The following is a 25488-nucleotide window of genomic DNA, read 5'->3' on the forward strand; positions in this document are numbered from 1 at the left end:
CGCGCCCACGCTATGGTCGCCATTGGGTCGTATTACGCTCGAGGTTCTATCGACCGCTTGTTATGTCGGGGATGCCGGGTGTTCCGCCAAAACGCTCCGGGGACGACGGCGATCAAACGATCAATGGATCATTGTGTTCCCCACGTCACGTAAATTAATCGATGGGCGAAGGATTCGTTTTAAAAGCAGGAAGCAGCACCCGCCCTCCCTGTATCCCCCCGGGCAGCAGACCCCACGACCGCTCAACCCCCGCCGCAGCGCCGGGCGGGGATGGGGAAGCCTGTGTGCGTCACGCGTACCAGCTTGACGTCATCGGCGGCCGACGTTAACAGGAGGCGCGTCCGAGCGCTGTCCACGGTGCTGGAACGAGGTGCGAAGAGACGGGGCTGCGCTGACTGTGCTCACGCAACTCTCGACGACACACCTGCTGTCTGCGCTCCTCTCTCTGCCAGGTGTAACCTTCCTCTGCCAGGTAGGCCAACTGAAAGACTTTTTACTCACACCTGTCTGCAATATTATTCACAAGGTTTACCTGTTCGATTTTTTCCCCTTTATATCGATTGATATTTCTTTCAACAAAACCTCAAACGATTCTGGAGCGCTCGGAAAGCTAATCCGTGTTCCTGCTGATGCGAGCACGTCACCATGAACGTCATTCACGTCATTCGCGCACAATGTCCCTGTAATTATGATAATCGCGTTGTTCCGATACCCGGGTCCACTTTGGAGTGCGCCCGAGATAACTACCCGATAAGATGCAGGAGTACGGGGTCCGTGCGCGATGACGGCAGGTGCAAGCAACGGGGGCGGATTGTCAGATCGCCATTTAATGAGGTCGCAACAAGCAATCTCGAATCGAATCGAATCAAATCAAATCGGCGTCCAAATGGAGGCGCGAGCGAGACAAAGGACTCGCAACACAATGGATCTTCGGTGCATCGATTGCAACACTTCTTGATGCGTCCATTTCACATCTGTCGTGTGCACACGTATAATGGCTTTACAGCGCCATTGGGCCACCACTGAGCGGTTATAGATCAGGAGAGGTCTCAAAGACCTCTCGAAACATTTATGTGCGGGTACAAGCTTGTAATATATCCACAAACAAGCTCATCAACGCGTGTTTATCCGTGAATGGATCACGAGATGAGGGTTCATTGTGCTTTTTGATGAATCGGATGGATCGAAAATGGAGAAGAAAAAGGCGGCAATTTTTCCTTGGCTTTGGGATACAATCCTGGATGGGATCGCCACTCCGACACTGGGTATTTGAATGGCTTTTGTTACCTCCGTGAGGTGGTACCCATTTTGCAGACCTCGGAAGGATGACAGGCTGAGTCAACCAACCCCCTTGGTGTTAATTCAACAAAACGAGAGGGGCTTGAAATCAGGACCCGAAGGACCCGAAGGACCCTGAAATCAAGACCCGAAGATCTTAAACCAGCCACATCAAGCGTGAAGCCAACGCCAGGCGTTTCGTAACTCGAGGGACATCTGAAAAAGGAAACAAACACAAAGGAATTGCCCCAAATATTCTTCACGTGAAATCGCAACACCCAAACCCCCTTTCCTTATCCCTAATCCATCGGTTCAATGTACTGCCCAATCCTCCCTCTCCCTCCTCCTCCCCCCACCCCCCCCCATCCGCCGTCAACCCATCTCCAACCACCCCCACCAAAACTCCGAGAGAGCGCCGTAGGGAGTACATGTGCTATTCCTGCCTCTCGCCTCGTGCGTCACTACAAGCGTCACTATAAGGAGATGGTGATGCAGGAGGAGGGGGAGTGGGGAGATGGTGATGCAGTAGGAGGAGGAGTGGGGGAGATGGTGATACAGGAGGAGGAGTGGGGGAGATGGTGATACAGGAGGAGGAGGAGGAGTGGGGGAGATGGTGATTCAGGAGGAGGAGGCGGAGTGCGGAGATGGTGATGCAGTAGGAGGGGGAGTGGGGGAGATGGTGATGCAGGAGGAGGGGGAGTGGGGACGATGGTGATGCAGGAGGAGGTGGAGTGGGGGAGATGGTGATGCAGGAGGAGGGGGAGTGGGGAGATGGTGATGCAGGAGGAGGGGGAGTGGGGGAGATGGTGATGCAGGAGGAGGGGGAGTGGGGACGATGGTGATGCAGGAGGAGGTGGAGTGGGGGAGATGGTGATGCAGGAGGAGGGGGAGTGGGGGAGATGGTGATGCAGGAGGAGTGGGGGAGATGGTGATGCAGGAGGAGGGGGAGTGGGGGAGATGGTGATGCAGGAGGAGGGGGAGTGGGGGACATGGTGATGCAGGAGGAGGGGGAGTGGGGGAGATGATGATGCAGGAGGAGGGGGAGTGGGGGAGATGGTGATGGAGGGGGAGTGCGGGAGATGGTGATGCAGGAGGAGGGGGAGTGGGGGAGATGGTGATGCAGGAGGAGGGGGAGTGGGGGAGATGGTGATGCAGGAGGAGGGGGAGTGGGGGAGATGGTGATGCAGGAGGAGGAGGAGTGCGGGACATGGTGATGCAGGAGGAGGGGGAGTGGGGGAGATGATGATGCAGGAGGAGGGGGAGTGCAGAGATGGTGATTCAGGAGGAAGGGGAGTGGGGGAGATGGTGATGCAGGAGGAGGGGGAGTGGGGGAGATGGTGATGCAGGAGGTGGGGGAGTGGGTGGAGATGGTGATACAGGAGGAGGGGGAGTGGGGAGATGGTGATGCAGGAGGAGGGGGAGTGGGGACGATGGTGATGCAGGAGGAGATGGAGTGGGGGAGATGGTGATGCAGGAGGAGGGGGAGTGGGGGAGATGGTGATGCAGGAGAAGGGGAGTGGGTGACATGGTGATGCAGGAGGAGGGGGAGTGGGGGAGATGGTGATGCAGGAGGATGGGGAGTGGGGGAGATGGTGATGCAGGAGGAGGGCGAGTGGGGGAGATGATGATGCAGGAGGAGGGGGAGTGCAGAGATGGTGATTCAGGAGGAAGGGGAGTGGGGGAGATGGTGATGCAGGAGGAGGGGAATTGGGGGAGATGGTGATGCAGGAGGAGGGGGAGTGGGGGAGATGGTGATGCAGGAGGTGGGGGAGTGGGGGAGATGGTGATGCAGGAGGAGGGAGAGTGGGGAGATGGTGATGCAGGAGGAGGGGGAGTGGGGGAGATGGTGATGCAGGAGGAGGGGGAGTGGGGGAGATGGTGATGCAGGAGGAGGGGGAGTGGGGGAGATGGTGATGCAGGAGGAGGGGGAGTGGGGGAGAAGGTGATGCAGGAGGAGGGGGAGTGAGAAGGTGGTGATGCAGGAGTGGGAGTGGGGAGATGGTGATGCAGGAGGACGGGGAGTGGGGAGATGGTGATGCAAGAGGATGGGGAGTGGGGAGATGGTGATGCAGGAGGAGGAGGAGTGCAGAGATGGTGATTCAGGAGGAAGGGGAGTGGGGGAGATGGTGATGCAGGAGGAGGGGAATTGGGGGAGATGGTGATGCAGGAGGGGGGGGGAGTGCGGAGATGGTGATGCAGGAAGAAGGCGAGTGGGGAGATGGTGATGCAGGAGGAGGAGGAGTGAGAAGGTGGTGATGCAGGAGGAGGGGGAGTGGGGAGATGGTGATGCAGGAGGAGGGGAGTGCGGAGATGGTGATGCAGGAAGAAGGGGAGTGGGGGAGATGGTGATGCAGGAGGAGGGGGAGTGGGGGAGATGGTGATGCAGGAGGAGGGGGAGTGGGGGAGATGGTGATGCAGGGGGAGGGGGAGTGGGCAGTTGGTGATGCAAGAGGAGAGGGAGGAGGGAGATGGTGATGCAGGAGGAGGAGGAGTGAGAAGGTGGTGATGCAGGAGGAGGAGGAGTGGGGAGATGGTGATGCAGGAGGAGGGGAGTGCGGAGATGGTGATGCAGGAAGAAGGGGAGTGGGGGAGATGGTGATGCAGGAGTAGGGGGAGTGGGGGAGATGGTGATGCAGGATGAGGAGGAGTGGGGGAGATGGTGATGCAGGAGGAGGGGGAGTGGGGGAGATGGTGATGCAGGAGGAGGGGGAGTGGGGGAGATGGTGATGCAGGAGGAGGGGGAGTGGGGGAGAAGGTGATGCAGGAGGAGGGGGAGTGAGAAGGTGGTGATGCAGGAGTGGGAGTGGGGAGATGGTGATGCAGGAGGACGGGGAGTGGGGAGATGGTGATGCAAGAGGATGGGGAGTGGGGAGATGGTGATGCAGGAGGAGGAGGAGTGGGGGAGATGGTGATGTCGGAGAATGGAAGTGTGGACATGGTGATGCAGGAGGAGGAGGAGTGGAGAGATGGTGATACAGGAGGAAGGGGAGTGGGGAGTTGGTGATGCAGGAGGAGAGTGAGGGGGAGTTGGTGATGCAGGAGGAGAGGGTGGCGGGGGATGGTGATGCAGGAGGAGGGGGAGTGAGAAGGTGGTGATGCAGGAGGAGGAGGAGGAGTGGGGGATGGTGATGCAGGAGGAGGGGAGTGGGGAGTTGGTGATGCAGGAGGAGAGGGAGGGGGAGTTGGTGATGCAGGAGGAGAGGGAGGAGGGAGATGGTGATGCAGGAGGAGGGGAGTGAGAAGGTGGTGATGCAGGCGGAGGGGGAGTGGGGAGATGGTGATGCAGGAGGAGGAGGAGGGGGAGTGCGGAGATGGTGATGCAGGAAGAAGGGGAGTGGGAGAGATGGTGATGCAGGAGGAGGGGGAGCGGGGGAGATGGTGATGCAGGAGGAGGGGGAGCGGGGGAGATGGTGATGCAGGAGGAGTGGTGTGGGGGAGATGGTGATGCAGGAGGAGGGGGAGTGGGGGAGATGGTGACGCAGGAGGAAGGCGAGTGGGGGAGATGGTGATGCAGAAGGAGGGGGAGTGGGGGAGATGGTGATGCAGGAGGAGGGGGAGTGGGGGAGATGGTGATGCAGGAGGTGGGGGAGTGGGGGAGATGGTGATGCAGGGGGAGGGGGAGTGGGGAGTTGGTGATGCAGGAGGAGAGGGAGGAGGGAGATGGTGATGCAGGAGGAGGAGGAGTGAGAAGGTGGTGATGCAGGAGGAGGGGGAGTGGGGAGATGGTGATGCAGGAGGAGGGGGAGTGCGGAGATGGTGATGCAGGAAGAAGGGGAGTGGGGGAGATGGTGATGCAGGAGTAGGGGGAGTGGGGGAGATGGTGATGCAGGATGAGGAGGAGTCGTGGAGATGGTGATGCAGGAGGAGGGGGAGTGGGGGAGATGGTGATGCAGGAGGAGGGGGAGTGGGGGAGATGGTGATGCAGGAGGAGGTGGAGTGGGGAGATGGTGATGCAGTAGGAGGGGGAGTGGGGATATGGTGATGCAGGAGGAGGAGGAGGAAGGGGGAGATGTTAATGCAGGAGGAGGGGGAGTGGGGAGATGGTGATGCAGGAGGAGGGGGAGTGGGGAGATGGTGATGCAGGAGGAGGGGGAGTGGGGAGATGGTGATGCAGGAGGAGGGGGAGTGGGGAGATGTGATGCAGGAGGAGGGGGAAGGGGGAGATGGTGATGCAGGAGGAAGGGGAAGGGGGAGATGGTGATGCAGGAGGAGGGGGAGTGGGGAGATGGTAATGCAGGAAGAGAGGGAGGGGGGCGTTGGTGATGCAGGAAGAGGTGGAATTGCCTTGTCTCTCGCCTAAGCAAAATGAGGAAATGGGGAGGGAGTTGTAAGAGTTCCAAATAAAAAGATATAAACTCAAAGTGAGGAATGACTGGGGCTACGGTCCTGATATCATGAAATCTCAAATTTTAAAGATCGATATCTCGGGATACTCAAAGCACACAAAAAACATGCAGGAATGATGACGTGAATTCTTTGCTAATAAACTAACAAATAAGTTTCTGATATTGATGAATAATGAAAACAGGGAAAGGTCAATGAATGAAAGAAGTGAAACTTAGAATGACTTAACGAGGAAGGAGTCAAGGAAGCGAAGCAATTAGTCAGGTTCAGTATGTCCAGATTTAAAGTTTCGTTGGAATTTTTGGGGGATTTGGAAAACTATATATTTTTGGAAACTATATTGTAGTCAGTCAGAAAACCAATGTTGCTATTTGCACAGACTCCTGTATGGCGGCCATCTTGGATTTTGGAAATTGCCGCCGTAGAACTAATTTTTCTCAATATCTCAGCTTCTAAATAACATAGAGCTTTGATTCTAACGGCTAAACATACATTTTCAAGGGCCCCGAATCCAATGGTAACAAGTTCGATCAGCTAGACATGACCATAGAGCTCCTATGTGGCGGCCATCTTGGATTTTTCAAACTGGCCGCCGTAAAATTGATGTTTCTCAGGATCTCATCTTCTAAATAAGACGGAGCTTTGATTTTTCTAAATCCCAAAAACAATCCGACGAAATCTAAAATCTGGACATGCTGAACCTGTAAAGTATCTCGACAAACTGCGATCAATTGTCGTACGCGTTTTATTCACTCTGCCGATCAAGGCCCGATTCACAGCAGCGCCATCCGAGGCTTCCGAGCTCTGGCGTAGGGATACAACCCGGTCCCGGTGTAGGGATACAACGGTGAACATTTGCACTGCATACATGACATCCTCCCCTTTAAGTCCAAAATTACCAAGAGCAATACGTGCTAGATTTCCAGAATTGACATTTCAAAAGCAACATTTCCAAAACATGTGAAAATATGTGTGCAAACGGTTATGAGAATAATGAAAATACGTGAAAATAGAACATGTGTCAACGTGAAAAAAAAAACATCTTCAAAGATTCAACCGGTCGGGTGCTTTTCTCTCACGCATTGAGCGTCGCGGTGTACCAGTGGATACAGAGTCCGAGGTGATTCCTTTGGGTCGCGGTGTACCAGTGGATACAGAGTCCGAGGTGATTCCTTTGGTCTCCACGAAGGGTGTAGCGTTTGCAGAGGTTTTCGGGGAATCCGAGCCGGCTGGAGCGGCCACGATGATCTCCGGCAGTGGCGGGTCGAACTGTTGTCCTGACTGTGACGATGCTACAGGCTCCGTCGACTCACAGTGACGGTAGGTTATGTGGTCCTGATGTCGACGAATTTCGCGGCCGTCCTGCAGGCGAATCACACTGGACAGTGGACCTGGCTTCTCGATGATGTCTCCCGGTAGCCACGTCGCACCTGCACCAAAATTTCGGGCAAACACTGGATCTCCAATGTTGATACATCGACTGTTGGACGTCTTATCGTGCACCAACTTTTGATTAAGCTGGCTCTGATAAACATTTGATGATATGTCTGGTTTGAGATTGTCAAGTGTCGATCTCAAGTGTCGTTTCATCAATAACTCAGACGGAGCTGCACCGGTTGTTGATTGTGGCGTGATGCGGTATTTGAACAGGAGACGAGACAGCTTTGTTTCCAGGGTTCCCTCCTGAAGTTTCTGCAATCCGGATTTGATGATTCCCACGGATCGTTCGGCTAAGCCATTTGAAGCCTGGTGATGTGGGCTGACAAACTTATGTTTGATGCCGTTCCGACGTGTGAACTTGGCAAACTCGGTACTGGAAAAACACGAACCGTTATCACTCACGATCATCCTGGGCAGACCATGAGTGGCGAAACAGCGTCTGAGTCTTTCGATGACAATGGCTGACGTAGTACCACGCGTCACATAGGCATCAATCCATTTTGTGTGCGCGTCCGTAATTATTAGAATCATGCTGCCGTTAATAGGCCCGGCATAATCGAGATGTAGGCGATGCCACGGTTCGCTGGGCCATTCCCAGGGATGCAGTGGCGCTTTCGCAGGTGTATTCCGGGTGCTCTGGCAGGGGTAACAATGTCGAACATGATGTTCGATATCAGCATCAAGATTCGGCCACCACACATAGTTTCTGGCGAGTGACTTCATCTTCACAATCCCGGGGTGACAGTCATGGATTTCATCCATGACCCTGGAACGCAGATTTTTCGGGATCACGACACGACATCCCCAGAGTAGGCAACCATTTTCCACGCTGAGTTCGTTTTTACGTGCTTTAAAAGCCGCAAAATCTGGGTCACCCTCAGGTAGCAAATGCCATCCAAGCTGTACAGCCTGGACAGTTCTGGACAGAACGGGGTCTCGTCGAGTATGAGTGCGGATCTGGCCGGAATCGACAGCACAATCTTCCAGATGATCCATCAGTGCGATAATGGATCCTGGTGTAGGCGAATAATCAACGGATTCTGGAAGGGGTAACCGACTCATGGCATCTGCATTTGTGATAGACGAACCGGGCTTATAACATATGGTGTAGTCATAAGCAGCGAGAAACAGGGACCAGCGGATGATCCTGGGCGGTAGTGTGTCAGATGTCGCCTTAGTTGAACCAAACAGACTGATCAGCGGCTTGTGATCAGTGCGAATCGTGAAATGATGTCCAAGAAGGTACTGGCGAAATTTGCCGACGCCGAAAACGATTCCCAATCCTTCCTTGTCAAGTTGGGAATAGTTTTTCTCTGCCGGGGACAACGTTCTGGATGCAAATGCAACCGGTCTTTCCGTACCATCAGGCATCACGTGCGATAATACACTCCCCACTCCATACCGACAGGCATCGCATGTCAGCACAAGATCCTTCTCTGGATCAAAATGAACGAGAACATTGGACGATTTGAGCAGATCCTTAGAGGTCTGGAATGCTGATTGTTCAGAAGACCCCCAGCTCCAGGAGACTCCTTTCCTCAAAAGCCAATAAAGGGGGCCCAAAACGTCGGTCACATTCGGGATGTAACGACCATAGAACTGAAGCAAACCGAGGTATGACTTCAATTCGGTCACATCTCGTGGAGAAGGAGCATCCTTGATAGCTCGGACTTTCTCATCTGTCGGGTGTAGACCCTCGGCATCAATCGTATGACCCAGGTACGTGACTGATGGCACCATAAACTTGCACTTGTCTCGACGCAAACGTAGGCCGGAGTCCGAAATCTTCTTCAGAACTCTCTCCAGGTTCTGTAGATGTTCCGCGTCCGTACGACCAGTAACCAGAATATCATCCTGGTAACAAACGACGTTGCGTTCGGCGGCAAACAAACTGTCCATGACACGCTGATAAATTCCAGGTGCAGATTTCACTCCAAAACTAAGTCGGTGGTACCTATACAACCCACGATGCGTGTTGATGGTAAGATACTGTTTCGAATTCTCGTCCAAGCAGAGCTGTAGATAGGCGGATTTGAGATCGAGTTTCGTAAAAGTCTTGCCTCCCGTGAGACGAGCATAGAGGTCTTCGATCCTCGGGATTGGATATTTATCCAATGAAGAACACCTGTTCACGGTCATTTTATAATCTCCACATATGCGGATGGACTGGTCCGATTTTATGACCGGAACGATGGGCGCCGCCCATTCGGCATACTGGATTTGCTCGATGATCCCCAGATTTTCAAGATGATCCAGTTCCTTGTCAATCCGCTCACGCAGGGCGAAAGGGACTGGGCGAGCCCTGCAAAATATAGGATTGGCATCCCGGTCAACCCTGAGTTTAGCCGTATGTCCTTTCAAGGTTCCAAGCTCATCCTTGAAGACATCCGGGTACGTATCCAGCACATTTTTGAGTGTGTATGCTGCGGTAGGAGAAACGTTGGCTGCCCGGAGTTGATGAATGCTTTCCCACTTCAGTCGAATTATGCTCAACCAGTTCCTGCCGAGTAAGGAAGGGCCCTTTCCAGGAATGACGATCAGGGGTAGGTGAAACTCACGGTTATCGTAGCCCACCGTGACATCACATGTACCGCAGGGAACAATCTTCTCACCTGTATAGGTGGAGAGTCCATAGGTAGTAGGTTTCAGATGGGGTCGGTCAGCATCACTCCACAGGTTTGTGAAAACAGCATGGCTGATGAGCGAGACGGCCGCACCAGTGTCGACCTCCATTTGCAATGGTCGATTGTTGACGACAACATTGGCAAGAAGAGGGTCCCGCCTATGGTGAGAATCAATATGAAGCAGGTCATACGATTCTGAGTTGTCGGAAACAGAGCTCACCTGGTCAAGCTCGGGTTCCTCCGAACCGATAAACTGATGAATCTTGTCAGCAGCTTTTCCTTTTCCCGATTTGCGAGTGATGCAAGCTGGAGCAATATGGCCAGTTTTCGAACAGAAATGGCAGGTGGCATCTTTGAACCGACACGTCTCCGGAGGGTGCTTTCCGTTGCACCGAAAACAGTTGTTGTGGGTTTGAGACTGCACTGGCTTCTGACGAGGAGCCTTGTTCCAACGTTGTGGCTGAACATGATCCAACCGATTCACAGCAGGGCTGGTACCAGATGAGCGAGTGGCACCGATGCTTGTAGCGTTGCGTTCAGCACTTTCCATGGAAATGGCGGTGTCTCTGGCATTTTGGAACGTCAGTCTTCTCTCAGCAAGCAGGCGTCTACGAGTGCGGTCATCGGACATGCCAACCACCAGCAAATCACGAAGCATGTCATCGATCGTGTCCCCAAACTCACACAGATGTGACAGTTTTTTGAGGTGTGCAATGAAGTCTGCGATCGACTGACCTTGCTGCTGTCTGCACATGTAAAAATTAAACCGACACAGGATGACTGAAGGAGATGGGTTGCAATGTTCCTTCAAAGCAGCCTTGAGCTCTGCATACGTGAGCTCCTGGATTGTCCGAGGCCGAATCAGGTTTTTAACGAGTGTGAACGTCTCACCTCCGCAAACGGACAGGAAGACGGCCTTCATCCGGCCTTCGGTCGCAATGCCGTTCGCCTCGAAGTAGAAAGCCAACCGCTCAGAATACGTGTCAAAATCCCCCTCATGAGGGTCGAATTCATCGATATGGCCGAAAGATGTCATGGTCTAGATGTTTATCCTCGTCGCCATGTAAAGTATCTCGACAAACTGCGATCAATTGTCGTACGCGTTTTATTCACTCTGCCGATCAAGGCCCGATTCACAGCAGCGCCATCCGAGGCTTCCGAGCTCTGGCGTAGGGATACAACCCGGTCCCGGTGTAGGGATACAACGGTGAACATTTGCACTGCATACATGACAGAACCTGACTGTGTTGACTGTAATGAGAAATACTATTCTACTGCGAGTGTTTTGCCCTTTGTGGGCCTTTGTGGCATACTGCCAAATAATGTGGCATACTGCCAGATGGGACAATTCTTCCATGCACTGACAAGTCGAAGTTAATTCATCTCCTCGACAAGTTAGCAAGAGCAGAAATTCACCCCGAAGATCAGCAGCAGACACCAGCTGCAAGTGTTCTACAAGAAGATCCAATGGACACAAGAACTATGGCATCCACATCTAGTAAACCTACAAGTCGGAAGATTGCACTGGTGGATGGGATGGTACTTGTGCATAAGCTGATAAAGAAACCAGCCACTGTAGTGAAAGTCAACGATCTGGGTGAATGCTTCAATGACAGACTCATGTCTCTAACAAAAGATTGTGATGAGATCATACTGGTCTTTGACACGTACAAAAACGATTCTCTGAAGAGTGCTACCAGGGCTAAAAGAAGGCAAGGAAAGGATGCAGTACAGTATCAAGTTGATCATCACGTCTGCTTCAGGGCGTACTAGGAGCAACAGTGACCTGCTCTTCGAGGACAACAACCATGAAGAAGCTGACACCCTGTTGATCCACCAGGCCGTGCTGGCATCCCAGCGAAACCCACATGATGCGCAGTTGGTGTTCTTCTCTCCCGACACAGATGTCCTGGTACTAGTCTTAGCAAACTATGACCTACTGCTGAGGAATACATCCATTTCCATGGCCTCTGGAATACTTCAAATAGAGCCACTGTGGACAGCTCTAGGGGTCGAAAGAGCAAAGGCGTTGCCAGCCTTTCATGCTTTCACAGGGGCAGACAACACTGGGAGGTTCTCTCGAATAGGCAAAGCAACCTGGCTGCATGTCTACCTCAAAGCAAGTGAAGATGTCATAGACACCGTGCGAATGCTTTCAGATGCAACTGAAGTGACGGAGGACATGTTGTCCACACTAGCTAACTTTGTATGCGCTGCTTACTCTCCAAATGGCATCCACATCGACAGTATCCCCGAACTACGATGGTATCTCTTTTGCAAACACATGGCAGAAAGTGACAGGCTTCCTCCTACTCTTGGAGCTCTCAAGCAGCACATCCTTAGAGTCCATATCCAAGCCAGAGTGTGGGGTCAGGCAAGCATTGCTCAACAGGATCCTCAGCTGAATCCCCTGCAAAACGGCTTTTACAAAGACACGGATGGACAAGTGAAACCAACCACAACTGAGGAGCCTCCAGCCCCCAAGGCCATCATTCAAATGGTTAGATGTCAGTGCAAAACAGACTGTTCTTCATTGTGATGATGCAGAACCTCCTGCAGAACAAACAACTTGGCTTGTACAGACCTTTGTCAGTGTGACATCCAGTGCCAAAATGATGAGGACTCTCAAGATGTGATGAACGAAAGCGATGATGAGGACTCTCAAGATGTGATGAACGAAAGCGATGATGAGGATGATGATGACTTTACTCAATGATGAATCAAAGCTCTGTGCTCTTTAGAAGGTGAGTTACATCGGTTTTACGGCGGCCAGTTTGAAAAATCCAAGATGGCCGCCACATAGGAGCTCTATGGTCATGTCGAGCTTATCGAACTTGTTACCATTGGATTCGGGGCCCTTGAAAATGTATGTTTAGCCGTTAGAATCAAAGCTCTATGTTATTTAGAAGCTGAGATATTGAGAAGAATTAGTTCTACGGCGGCAATTTTGAAAATCCAAGATGGCCGCCATACAGGAGTCTGTGCAAATAGCAACATTGGTTTTCTGACTGACTATACAATATAGTTTCCAAAAATATATAGTTTTCCAAATCCCCCAAAAATTCCAACGAAATTACATAGTGAACCTGACTAAATGTATGAAGGCTTTCAAATGTGATGAGAGGAAAGGAAAACAATTATTGTCTCGTATGCAGCCTGTGACTGCATCCTTTTCTGGAAGCACAGCTGTGCTGCTGATGCAGTGCCACACATTTCCATTAAGCTGGTACTCATTTTGTAGATCTCGGGAGGATGACCAGCTGAGTCAAGCCACCTGGTGTTATTTCACTAACGGCACGACAAGGGTTCGAACTCACGACCCTAAGATCTTAAGCTAGGCAACACCAGGCTAAGTAGAGGAACAATGTGTGATGATAAAGAAGAGGGTCCAGTTAAGGATGACGTTGAAAATTCAATATGACGCAGACGGTGTGATGGAGGATGGGATATTGAAGAATGATTTCAGGACATGATAAATGAATAAACGAATGCATGGAATCACGAAACTTTATGAAGAAATCCTAAATGTAAACTATTAACTCTTAAAAGTGTCTTATCGAGTTCATTGCACACCACTCCCTCTCTCTCTCTTGCACAGATCTTAGACCATCATGGGGTACCAGGTGGCTCTTTACCTCGTGCTGAGCATGCTCTGCTGTGGTTGTTTCTCACTCCCTCTGGGGAGACTTGGTCCTGAACACTTCCGTGGACTGGAACGTGGGAACGAGAACAAGGCAGCCGACGTGCTTCGTGCGCTGCACTGGGTCAAGGAGCTGCGAGAGAAGCAGCAGAAGGAGGAAGAAGAAGACATGAAGGAGGACAAAATAGCAGCGTCTTTACGCACCGCGATGGAGGAGGCGCACAGGAGGGAGGACCAAAGGGAGGCACAGATGGCGATGGATAGAGCCAGGCAGGAGGAGGAAGCAGAAATTTCCGCAGATTTTGTCACCGCGTTGCTGGAGGCAATGAGCGAGAAAGAGCGTGCTGAGGTGCTAAGAGAGAAAGCGAGAGCAAATGTGCACCTAGGGAACCAATGGAGAGTTGGAGCACGTGAACGGATGCCTGACATGTGGAAGCAGCACAACCCGGCGGTGAAGCGACGGGCGGAAAATGTGGAGGAGCCATACGTGCCACAGACACTCTCGGCTCTTGCTTCGGCCATCGGGGACTGGGAGCGCCATGCAGAGCCGGTTACAGGTCCTCCACGGATCGTGGCACCAAATGTACGGGGCTTAGGTGAGCAAGACCAATTTTTAGATGCCACACCTGAGATGTTGCGATATTATCTGAATTCTGCAGCAAGTTTGGGACGTGGGTCGCAAAAGGGTTTGCAGCATTCTGATACACTTGAAGAAAGATATGGAGATGAGGAAAGAGCTTTGGGGAGCAAGACAACTGTTGAAAATGAAGTTGGTGAGGACTTTACTGGGAAGAGCAATGGAGATCAAACCACAGTGGCTGAGGAAGATGGAGATGAGCTGTTAGCTGAACTGGCTGAGTATTTGGGGTTGGAGCAAGAGGAAGGAAAACCAGAAGCAAGTGAATTTGGTGTAGAGAATCAGCCAGAAGCAAAAGTGGTAAGGCAGAGAGAAGCTAGAAAGGAAGAAGCAAACGATGCACAACTTCTTGATCAACTCTCTGCGTACATCGATGATCGCCTCAACACACTGGAGCTGGCAAAGCGACTCGCTCTCCAAGAGAGTGGAAAACCTGAGCGAAAGTCTTGGCAAGACACGACCGGAAATGGCGAGCCTGAGGAATCGACGATTGGTCAGAACAACACAGACCTCCATGATATCCTGGACGCGCTGTTCGCGACTTCTGGGCATGGAGACATGAACAAGGGAACCTCCAGGGCAGTTTAAGTTGAAGAGCTCAGCTCATTTGGAAGCAAGTCTCGACCAAGTTATCCAACCTCGTCTGCACGACCGTCCGTCCATGTCAGTGACACCGGCCGAGAATCCATCAGAGACACCAACTAGTGTTGTCCACCATCTCCCTACTGTGTCCCTGCACCGGCTGCTTTGCAAATTTATTGTAGCTTAAGGAAAATGTTGTTTCCCCCAAGTCGTTTTCGGTCCCACCAGTTTCATATCCCTGGATGAGTCTAAGTTGTGACGAAGTTATCTGATTTTTTTTGTTGTTGTTTTGTTCGCAGAGCGATGTTTAAACGTACAAGTGCCTCGTCGTAGCTCGTGCAGTGTTATATTATATTATTGAAAGTTATTTGGCTCCAGCCTGGGGGGTACAGGGATGTCATCGTGAAATGAGCAACTTCATACAGCATGTCTTGTGTTCTTCTGATCTCTATAATTGTATACTGCCATCGAGTGCAAGTAAAAGTTGCAATGTATTTTGCTATAAACTGTCTTTCTGTGGCTCCAATGATTATTTTTTTTGTATAACTTTTCGTGCATATAGATATTTCACAACTATACAACACTTAAAAGAGAAACCCAAATAAAAATAAACAATTATAATTCCTGAATTTAATATCGAATTTTTCATCAGATTCTTATATACTAGGGCGTGCCCGTACGTGGGTGCAAAAAAACATGCGTGCAAACAACAACAACAAAAAAAAACTTTGAAACCACGTGGCAGTAACGACCACAGAACCCCCCCCCCCTCTATTTACATGAAATGGTTTGGTCCATTCGCAAAGCCAAAGCGAACGGCTTGCGAGTACGGTAGAACCCCCCCCCCCCCCTCTATTTACATGAAATGGTTTGGTCCATTCGCAAAGCCAAAGCGAACGGCGAACGGCTAAATCGCCATAGCTCGGTAACTACTTCTCCGATTAATATGAAACCTTGAAAAGGCACATCCTCAGGTCCCCAGCAATATACCTGGCAAGTTTCAAGTATATCGGACCCGTGGTTGTCGAGAAACAGCGGTCACAGACACACAGACACACACACACACATACACACACACATACACACAGAGATTACTGGAATTATAGATAGATGACAAAAAAAAAACTTTTCTGAGCATCAAATGCAACTTCAGTGAATTCTCCATTAGTTTTGGTGGAGGTAGCCAAGTATTTTCTTTCTTGTTCACTGATTGGTTGGGAAATGTCACATGCTTTGCACAGCCAATCATTGGACACAAAGGCAAGATGTGACTGCTGAGAAATTCACTGAAGTTGGATTTTTGTTTTGGTTCTAAAGATAAAAAAGATGACTATTTTTTTTTCAGACAGCCATATGACCTTAACCTCCAACATTTAGAGATAGAGTGTAAATGAAGAAAATGTGTCCCCATCTACAATATATCCATAAAACTCAACATCATGAAAATCGGAGGAAAACTATTCAAGTTATGATCAACGTGTTTTTAGTTCATTTGGTCAAAATCCCAAAAAAGTAGGTCAAGTACACTAATCAAATAACAAATGCACAACTTCAGTGAAAGTACACTATTATGATGCAAGGACATCTTGGAAGGCCAACCTATCTTTGAGATTCCACATTGACAAAATTGACTGATGCGTAAATGTGCCTTACTCTAGGCTATGAAGAGAGGGCAATTTCGTTCCAATCAGACAAAAATTAGTCGCGTTATAGTAAACAAATGTAAATTTTTCTATAATTAGGTCATGACCGCCATTTTGGGGCGCTTCGACGCGCAGGCCTTTCGTCGGCCATCGTCACCTTGCACTGCCGACATCAAAGTAACTCGTTGGACGAGCTAAGTGCCAGGACTAAAAGCCAGGAGCTAAGTGCCAGGTTGTGTCAATCTGTGTGAGGTATCTCTGTAGGAATTAGTTTTTACCTCAGGTTTATTTCCACATTTTCACCCCTTGTTTTATTTTTTATTAAATCCTAATTGTTGTATTTTCATTGTCTTGTTTGCATGGTGTTGGGTTCGGGAATAAACCCGTGTCTTTTTCGACAAGATAAACGTCTCACATCTTTTCATCCCGCGCGTGTAAAATAACTGCCATATATTCGGCTGCTCGCCTCGGGAGTAAAAACTGTTTCCGCTATTCGTCCAAAGCTGGTCTTAACTAGCTACGGACAGGACAATCTGTTATGTTGAACATGAGTTGTTCTCCGAGTGAGTGAACGGAGTAAGGAGGGCAGTGAGTTTTTCCGAGTGAATGAAAGGTGTAAGGAGAAGGAGTGGTGTAAGGAGAGCCATGAGTTGTTCTGAGCGAGTGAACGGTATAAGGAGGGCCGTGAGTTGTTCCGAGTGAGTGAACAGTGCAAGGAGGTTCGTGAGCTGTTCCGAGTGAGTGAAGAGCGTAAGGAGAGCCGTGAGTTGTTCTGAATGAGTGAACGGTATAAGGGGCCATGAGTTGCTCCGAGTGAGTGAATGGCGTAAGAAGAGCTGAGAGTTCTGTGTTTGCATGTGTGTGGGTAATTAATTAAATGAAGAAAATAAAAAAACGTATTTTATGAACTAGCAATGGTACCCGCCCTACGGGTGGGGCTTCAATTGGGAGGCCCAAATGAAAAGGAATAATATCAGAAGGCTTTTTTTAATTTTAAACGATTCATATAAACATCCGTTGAATCATATCACACGCAAATCATCAAAATCTAAACAGTACATGGCGCCCATTTTGAAAAAAGATTGAATTCTGCAAAACGGAAGCGGCCACTACACGTCTTTCTCAGTCACACGTTTATGTGTGAAGAGTGCGTGCCGAATCTGTAACACGGAAGCAGCCACTACATGTCTTTCTCAGTCGCGCGTTTATGTGTGAAGAGTGCGCGCCAAATCTGTAACACGGAAGCGGCCGCTACGCCTGTTTCTCAGTCGCTTTGCACACGCTGCCGTGTTACTTCGGAGCTGCACATTTCGATAGGAAGAGTTCGTCAGGAGTCGATCTACTCTCTCCTGGTACGTAGAATAAACAGTATTTGTAGAATTTCAACAAAAGCCACATCATTGTTCATATCGGTAAATATTATTCCATAGTGTTTGGAAAAACTGGAAAATTGGAAAAATTGGAAAAACAATATAGCCTATTTTACTCCCAGAGGTCCCAGGAATACCCACCCAAAATATCGTTGCGATCGGTTGAGCCGTTTTTGCGGTACCTTCGAATGGACGGACAGACATTTGGTGAATTATAGTAAGATATAGCCCCTTCAACTCCAAATCTAAATAAGCCAGAGAGAGAGACAAGAGATTTTTTTTCTCAACCTCAGACAACCTGTGCTCCTGGGGTGGCACTCATGTTGAGACCAGCCCAAAAATATTATTTGACACCGGCCCTGGTAAAGCTTAATTCGCACTGGGGAATTAGGGGTAGTGTGGTGCAACCTCAACTCCACCAGAGACCTCTGCTCAACCTAACTGCCTTTCACCACCTTCACCGTGCTCAGCACAAACACGGGGCTCTCTTTCAGGGAACGCGTGGCTTCTCTTCGGATGTCAGCAGCGATCTTTCCTCACACCCTTCGCCAAGCGCAAGGCAAGGCGCTTCCGTCAAGGAACACGGGGCGCTTCACCAGGGCAACGGTCTTTCCCTCAGCGCAACGGTCTTTTCCTTAGCACTATGCGATTTCTCCTCAGATAACAGGTAGACAATTGTCTGGGTGTGCAGCCGATCTCTGGCTTGTAATGTTAGACGCAAAGCTTTCTCCTCAGATCAATGGCAACCGATCGGCCGGAATCCCAGCCGATCTCTGCTCAAGTCTAAGTCGAGGAATAGCGCTTACTGGTTCACTTTATATGTGCTTAAGTGGGGAGGAGCTTGGTCACGCCCACAGCGCTCGGATTGGGGCGCCTCCAGATGCTCCTCCCCACTCCCCTATCAATCACTCCCGCCTCGCACTATGGAATGTTCTTCATCTCGTGCCTGGTTCTCGCGTGTTCCTGCCAAGGCGAGTTAAAGCCGAGAGGATGTGGTTGTTAATGTGTGGTGTTAATGTTTGAATAAATGCGGTGTTTGTGTTTAATAAATGTATCAGGATGGATGGAGGGAAAATGTGCATGTGCTTGTGCGTGTGCTGTACTCGTAAAAAAAAAACTTCCCAATCCGAGCGCAAAGATAGGTAAGTCCCTCCATTTCTACGATGTCCTCATGTCTATGGCGTATTTTATCTTGATGTCTATGGCGTAACACGGTGATTCATCAATGTGTGTATACCGTCTACCGGCATTAGTTGTTGGACATTAAAGATCCCACAGTGTCCTTCGCGAAGAGTATATAGTGAAGTAGTGAAGTGGTGGGGATTGATGCAGTCCAGTCCTTGCATGACCCAGAAAACATGGATCATGTCACCTCGTCTGCATCTCTAGTATAGAAAGTATGTATTGTTATGTTTGTGGGGGGGGGTAGACAATGATTACCTTCGAGCCAGGTGGAATTGTATAGGTGCTGTGCTCCGACTGTCGTGAAGAAGAAGAACCCCCATGTACATAAGTAGGAAATTATTTTAGACCGGATGTCGTGTAAGCGCGTATCTTCATTCCCATCATGAAGGATGGGGTTATGTTAATTAGTTAGGGATTATGGGTAATTAATCCCCTGTATGTAATGACCTCTGTTATTTTTCCTCTGTTCCTTATGACAATGCAGCACACACACATAGAAAGAAATCACGCATTTATAACATTAAATAAAAGTGACCGGATCAAGACATTGAACAATACCGCTGGCGCTGCCAGCAGCCACATCACCACATCAAGCAGGCAGGTCCGGGAGGCCACGCCCCGAAGAGCAGCGATTGGTCAAGACACCAAGAGCGTTGAGATGGCACTAGCTGATACGAGCGGACACGCAGACGTGATCGGATGACACCAGAGCCTTGAGTGCAGTTCGAGTTGGAGGGCCGACATTTTCTCTCTGATTTTCTGGGTTTGGAGGCGAACGGTCGTGTTCCCGACATTTTATCTCTTTGGTTCGATTGCTCTCACCGGGCTGGCCTCCATAGCGAATGGTCACATATACGGTGCGCTCTTGAGTGAGGGACATTCATTGAGAACAGTCACGATTTTATATCTCTCTGCTTCGGGATTTCACAACAAACGGTCGAAGTTCACGAGCACTCTTGGCTTTCCCCTGGCTTGTGGACCAGAGGTGAACGGTCGCCGATAAGCTCTTGCGTTGGAACATTGGTGCCGTACAGCAACAGTTTATAGCACTCTTGCGCCGGGAGACATGGGTGCTGGTGAGGCGGATGACAAGGACAAGCGCGGCTGAGTGAACGAGGGTGCGCTGAGGCCTACTTCCCGCCAGGGCCTGTGCCGCACCCGGATTGCGTGCTCGGGGCCTGGACGATTCCCGATGGGGTTCAAGAGCCGCACAGAGCTAAGTGCCCACACACACACACACATTTTTACTTTCATTCTTTTATATTTCCCCTTGTGTTGTATAAGAGTCTGTTTGGGGACGTCCAATTTAGGAACATTCTTTTATCGTGCATTATTTTGTTAATGGCAATTCTTCAATAAAGCCGGTATTTTTGTACATTTTAAATCCCGTGTCGGCTTGAGCTGATTATTGCAGGTTCGAAGAAAGCCAGTGGGACCCGTGTGAAGGTAAGTGCTCGTGGCTCCCCCCCCCCCCCAACCCCCCACGCGTATAATGAAGGGCCGCCATTGAATCGAATGCCTCAGAGTTAAAGCTCGCTTGGTCATCTGTCACCCTGCGATGTGCACCACAGGGTAGATACACGATAGTATTCATGTGTCTCAGTCTATCTTGGTAGAGATGACATATGATAGGGAGTAGGGACTAGTTTGGTTGCCCTTCTTTGTTCCTTTTCCACTTTTTTTCTGTCATCTGTGTATCTAGGATGCCATGCCAAGTTGCCGCAATTCAAGATGGTCAGAGCAGAGGCTTGAACAGCATTGGTATTGTAACTTCATTCAAGGTTGTGAAGGTACATTTTATTAGCCCAAGTATTTGGTTTGCCTTGGTGACGGTAGAGGAGAAGTGATTTTGGAAAGTGAGGTCCTTGTCAATTGTGATGCCCAGATCCTTTTCTATAACTTGACATGTCTAATCTCAACTCCATTCTTGATAACTCTTGTTCACAGTTTTTTTCCCGAGATGAAAAGTCTTGCATTTATTTGGGTTGAAAGGAGGTTGCCATCACTGAGACCACTCTGCTACCAGGAATGAGGAATGAGAACAGTTCCTTCTTATTTTCAGAGAGCCGCAAGAACTCTTACCAAATTTTTCGGTACTGCAGTCTTTGACGCAACCCTTCGACGGATTCCTTTCCCTCTCTTCTCTCTGGTCTGTGCCTTTCATGAATCTGGCCTGTAATCATCCCAGACAACATCAACCCTCTGAGCTCTTTGTAGCCTAGAATTTACACATGGCAGAAAGACATCGTGTGCATATTCCTGAAATGTTTTTGGTGCTCCAGGCTTCAACATATTTACAATGGCAGGTCCATCTCGCTCGCACAACAACTTCGGCATCGAGAGTGTTGTCCTCCTTTTCCGTGACTGTATCCTCAAGGCACTGAACAATGTTAGATTTGGTACCCTGTCTCAGCTTTCCCCTATCCGACAATGACGGAGAGCATGGTTGATTCTCGTGATGGAAAAACTCTTCCAAATTTGACCACACATACTCGATATTGCCTTCTTTGATTTCTATGACCACCAAAACCGAAATATAGACACCAGAATTAAGATCCTAGGCCTCATGGTTGCTGAGTTATGTGGTATTTTAGTGTCATGTGGTGGCCATTTTGAAAGATGGCCGCCATAGCAATCACAGACCAAAACTGGGATGGCACTGTATCTAATTTTGTTTATTGTGGCCTACTGAATATGTGTACCAAGTTTGATGCTTTTATCAAAAAGTGCACGATTCGTCTCTATATTGCACCGATCCGCTGAACGATAAGACCCCTCCACGAAGAAACCTCTGGAAGACCATATTTAGGGGAAGGAATATGGCTTCTGCTCTTTCCTTCCAAACTCAGGGATGAATACCATCCGGCCAAGCTGATTTATTAGCATTCAGCAGAGAGAGAGTTTCTTCGTCACTAGCTCTGGGGTTATTTCCACATCATTCATCTTAGGGCCATCGTATCGTAATGGAGGTTGATGTCAAGAATATCATTCAATTTGTCCTCGGTTAAAACTTCTTGAAAGCCAAACTGTATTTAAAACTTTTGCCTTTTCTCTGTCAGAATAAGTAGCAGTGCCATCATCTTTTTATCAGTTCATTCATTCCTCCTCCACTCGTAGTTTGCTATATGCATTATGCATATCTCCAAAAGTCCTTTGGGTTTCTTTTCAAGTTATGGCCAAGTTTTCTTTTGAAATCTCTTTTCAAGCTCATGATGTTTCTCAGTTCATTCCCGATTATTTTGTACTGATAATAAACTAGCAGAAGTACCTGGCATTGCCGGGTGGGGGAGGGGGAGGAGGGGGGGGAGAGGGGAGAAGGGGGGAAGGGGGGAAGGGGGAGGGAGGGAAGGGGGAGGGGAGGGGGAAGGGAAGGGGAGGGGAGGAAGGGGGGGAGAGGGGTGGAGGGGAGAGGAGGAGGGAAGGGGAGGAGGGGAAGAGGAGGGGGGAAGGGGAGGGGAGGGGGAGAGGAGGGAAAAGGGGGGGAAGGGGAGGGGAGGGGGAGAGGAGGGAAAAGGGGGGAAAGGGGAGGGGGGAAGGGGAGGGTAGGGGGGAGGCAGGAGAGGAAGGGGGTTCATATATATGCTGGTGGGTGAATGTGGCATTCATCACGTTTCTGAGTTAACCCTCTGGAGTCTACAAGCGATTCTATCGGCTTCACGCTTGCGCCGAAATGTCTACAAGCCGAATTTATTGGCTCTACCTGCATTCAAATTTACCGCGCAATTACCGCCTCCTGGATAGTAGACCCCAGAGGGTTGTGTGATGCCGATCAGGAAGAAGAAGAAACCATACTGCCAACTTCGTACACTTCCGGAATGGTTTGATTTATTTGTATTCAAATGTCTGGTGATTGTTTTGTATTTATTTATGCGAATGTGTACTTGTATATAACTGTCATTAATTTTAAAAGGCTTCGGCACTATCGTGTGTTTTATTTTATTTTTTTAACTCCAAAAAAACGATCGTTTTTTTTTTCTTTTTTCTTTTTCTTTTTGCCTAAAACACTCCCAGGCACTCACTGATGAACCTCTGAAAGTTTGACGAAGATCCGTTCAGCCATCTCTGAGAAAAATGGCGACACACAGACAGACAGACAGACACACACACAGACAGATATCTCTCTTATATAGTAGACTAGCTGAGGTACCCGGGTTGAATAAGAATAATACAAATATATGATGAAAAGAACATGTATATTTTAGAGCAATATCACAGTACATTTCCTACATGACGTTTTGTCAATTTTCAATTTCTCAAAACCTCTTGGTATACAACATTTCTGGTTTTCTTACTTGGTGCCAAGACAATGATTGCTTGGTTTTCCAACCCTCGAGCAGCCCACGTACAGCTGGCCATGGGAAGTACCCGGCATTGCCGGGCGGGGGAAGGGAGGGGAGGAGGAAGGGGAGGGGAGGGGAATGGGGGGGGGGGAGGAGAGGGTGGGGAGGGGAGGAGAGGGGGGGAGGGGAGAAGAGGGGGGGAAGGGAGAAGAGGGGGGGAGGGGAGAAGAGGGGGGGAGGGGAGAAGAGGAGGGAGGGGGAGGAGAAGAGGGGAGGGGGAGGAGGAGAGGGGAGGGGGGGAGGTGAGGGGGGAGGACGGAGTGGAGGGGAGGGGAGGGGGAGGGGGAGGGGAGGGGGAGGGGGGAAGGGAGGGGAGGGGAGGGGGAGGGGGGTAGGGGAGGGGGAGGGGGGAGGGGGAGAGGAGGGAGGAGGGGGGAGGGGGAGGGCGAGGTGAGGGGGGAGGGCGAGGTGAGGGGGGAGGGGGAGGGGAGGGGGGAGTGGAGGAGAGGGGGGAGTGGAGGGGGAGGGGGAGGGGGAGGGGTGTGGGGGAGGGGGGAGGGGGTGAGGGGTGAGGGGGAGGGGGGAGGGGGAGGGGGTGAGGGGGGAGGGGGATGGGAGGGGGAGGGGAGGGGGAGGGGAGAGGGAGGGGAGGGGGAGGGGAAGGGGGGAGTGGGAGGGGGGAGGGGAGGGGGGAGGGGAGGGGGGAGGGGAGGGGGGAGGGGAGGGGGAGGGGAGGGGAGGGGGAGGAGGAGGAGGAGGGGGGAACGGCTAGCTTGGCAAGCGATAGCAGGCTTTTTACTTTTATTTTTACCTCAATGAGGGCTATATATATATAGTCCGTGCTTGGAGCCTTCAAGTTCAACATAAAGTTTTTTTATGAAAATTAATGCAGATGTATAACAATCCACCAATGCAAGTTCAGAAATGAATGCAGATCCTTTACTTTGCGATACAAACGCAATTCCCGCCATTTCCACTCACGATCGAGGCCTCCACAGTGACCGCACCTCTTCTCTCTCCTACAACTTCGTTTCACTTCTTTCACTCAAAATGCACGAAATTCTGCTGCATGAAATTATGTAGAGGCCTCGTCGGGGGTATATAAGGTAGATAAGGAAGGCGTTGTAACAGAAGAATCAAAATAAAAGTGGAAGAACATAAGGAAATGGGAGCTATTCTGGACCCACAGCCAAACCCGACAAACCATTGCAATACACCCCGAACGTCTAGCGCCGCCACAAACTACACCATGGAATTGCAGCTGGCGCGGGTTTTTTAAACCATTGATATTAAAATAAAACGTAGCCTAAAACCACCGGGATTTTATGCTGATTCCGAATCTGTGTCTAAAACTTTTCTCCGATGTGTAGTTCATGAGTTATAAGCGGACATCCAGACACACACAGACACACACACACACACACACACACACACACACACACACACACACACACACACACACACACAGACACTCCTCCTTTATATATAGTAGATTTGTCGTCATCAGTAGTCAGTAACATATACACTACATGCATTTTCTCCAGTTAAAGGCTAGCACCTCATTCGTCATATAGTTGCTCTTTTTACTTATCTTTTTTCTCGGTTTCTGTGTGATGAATAGCTATACTGATTACTCTAGCTTACTCTAGCTTACTTTCAAAGAAGTCCCAGGCTTGGATACAGTTACAACCAACATGATTCCCTTCCCAGGCAATATGCTCCAAAGATGAGCAGTTGTCGTTGTACCTTCCTTTCTTATAGTTGCATTAACTTGGAGTTTGCATTTATCCACATTTAGACAAATATTCAGACAGTAGTCACTTTGTCCAAGGGGAAGATTATTGCCTACGTGCGATATTAACGTGTCATCATATGAGACAACAAGGTGAAGGAGATTGGGGTCATGCACCTCTATGTCTTTTACAGCTGTTAACAGATTGATGTTAGGATAAATCCTCTGGAGTTATCAGAAAACGTTGAGCTGGGAGGTCATTAGCAGAGTAAACGGGCCGTTTTGCCCAATTGATCTCTAGGTATTTGAAGTCACCAACTTAGATGATTTGCTGATTGTTGTTGGCAAACACCTGCATGATGAACGAGTTTAAAAAATTCACAGTTTCTCAGATCGCTGGATGGCCTGCAGGAAACACAACATAACAGTAGCTGAACATTTCCTGCTAGTTTTACCGTGCATAATCATACTAAAATACACAATTTGTTGTCTGTCTGTCTGACCGCGATACTCTCGGTCGTTGCTTATCCAATCTCAACCAAACATGACACGAGGACGAAGGGTCACACGATGGAGGTCGTAGTGACTTAATTTGCCCCCATTCCCAAGGGGTTTATATCCACCTTGGGCAAAATTCATGTTAAGGTGTATATCCGTGTTAGGATAGCTAATCGTGGCATTTTTCCAATGCCGCTTCTAATAGCAAAAGTAATAACAAAACTAATGATAATAG

At 49.8% G+C, this 25488-nt stretch overlaps 1 protein-coding gene across 1 annotated transcript; it reads left to right on the plus strand.

Moving 5' to 3' along the window:
- Positions 1-254: 254 nt before the first annotated feature.
- On the plus strand, positions 255-15056 carry LOC137432470 (uncharacterized). Its single transcript, XM_068124433.2, has 2 exons — positions 255-472; positions 13285-15056. The coding sequence occupies exon 2, from the start codon at positions 13298-13300 to the stop codon at positions 14549-14551; it is 1254 nt and encodes a 417-aa protein (XP_067980534.2). The 5' UTR covers positions 255-472; positions 13285-13297; the 3' UTR covers positions 14552-15056.
- Positions 15057-25488: the final 10432 nt, after the last annotated feature.

Source organism: Myxine glutinosa, chromosome 8 (assembly GCF_964187855.1).
Source record: "Myxine glutinosa chromosome 8, kmMyxGlut1.1, whole genome shotgun sequence".
Classification (NCBI taxonomy): Eukaryota; Metazoa; Chordata; class Myxini; order Myxiniformes; family Myxinidae; genus Myxine; species Myxine glutinosa.

What these genes read in the sequence shown, in the direction of transcription:
- LOC137432470 (XM_068124433.2), top strand. Translation starts at nt 13,298, where the DNA reads ATGGGGTACCAGGTGGCTCTTTACCTCGTGCTGAGCATGCTCTGCTGT.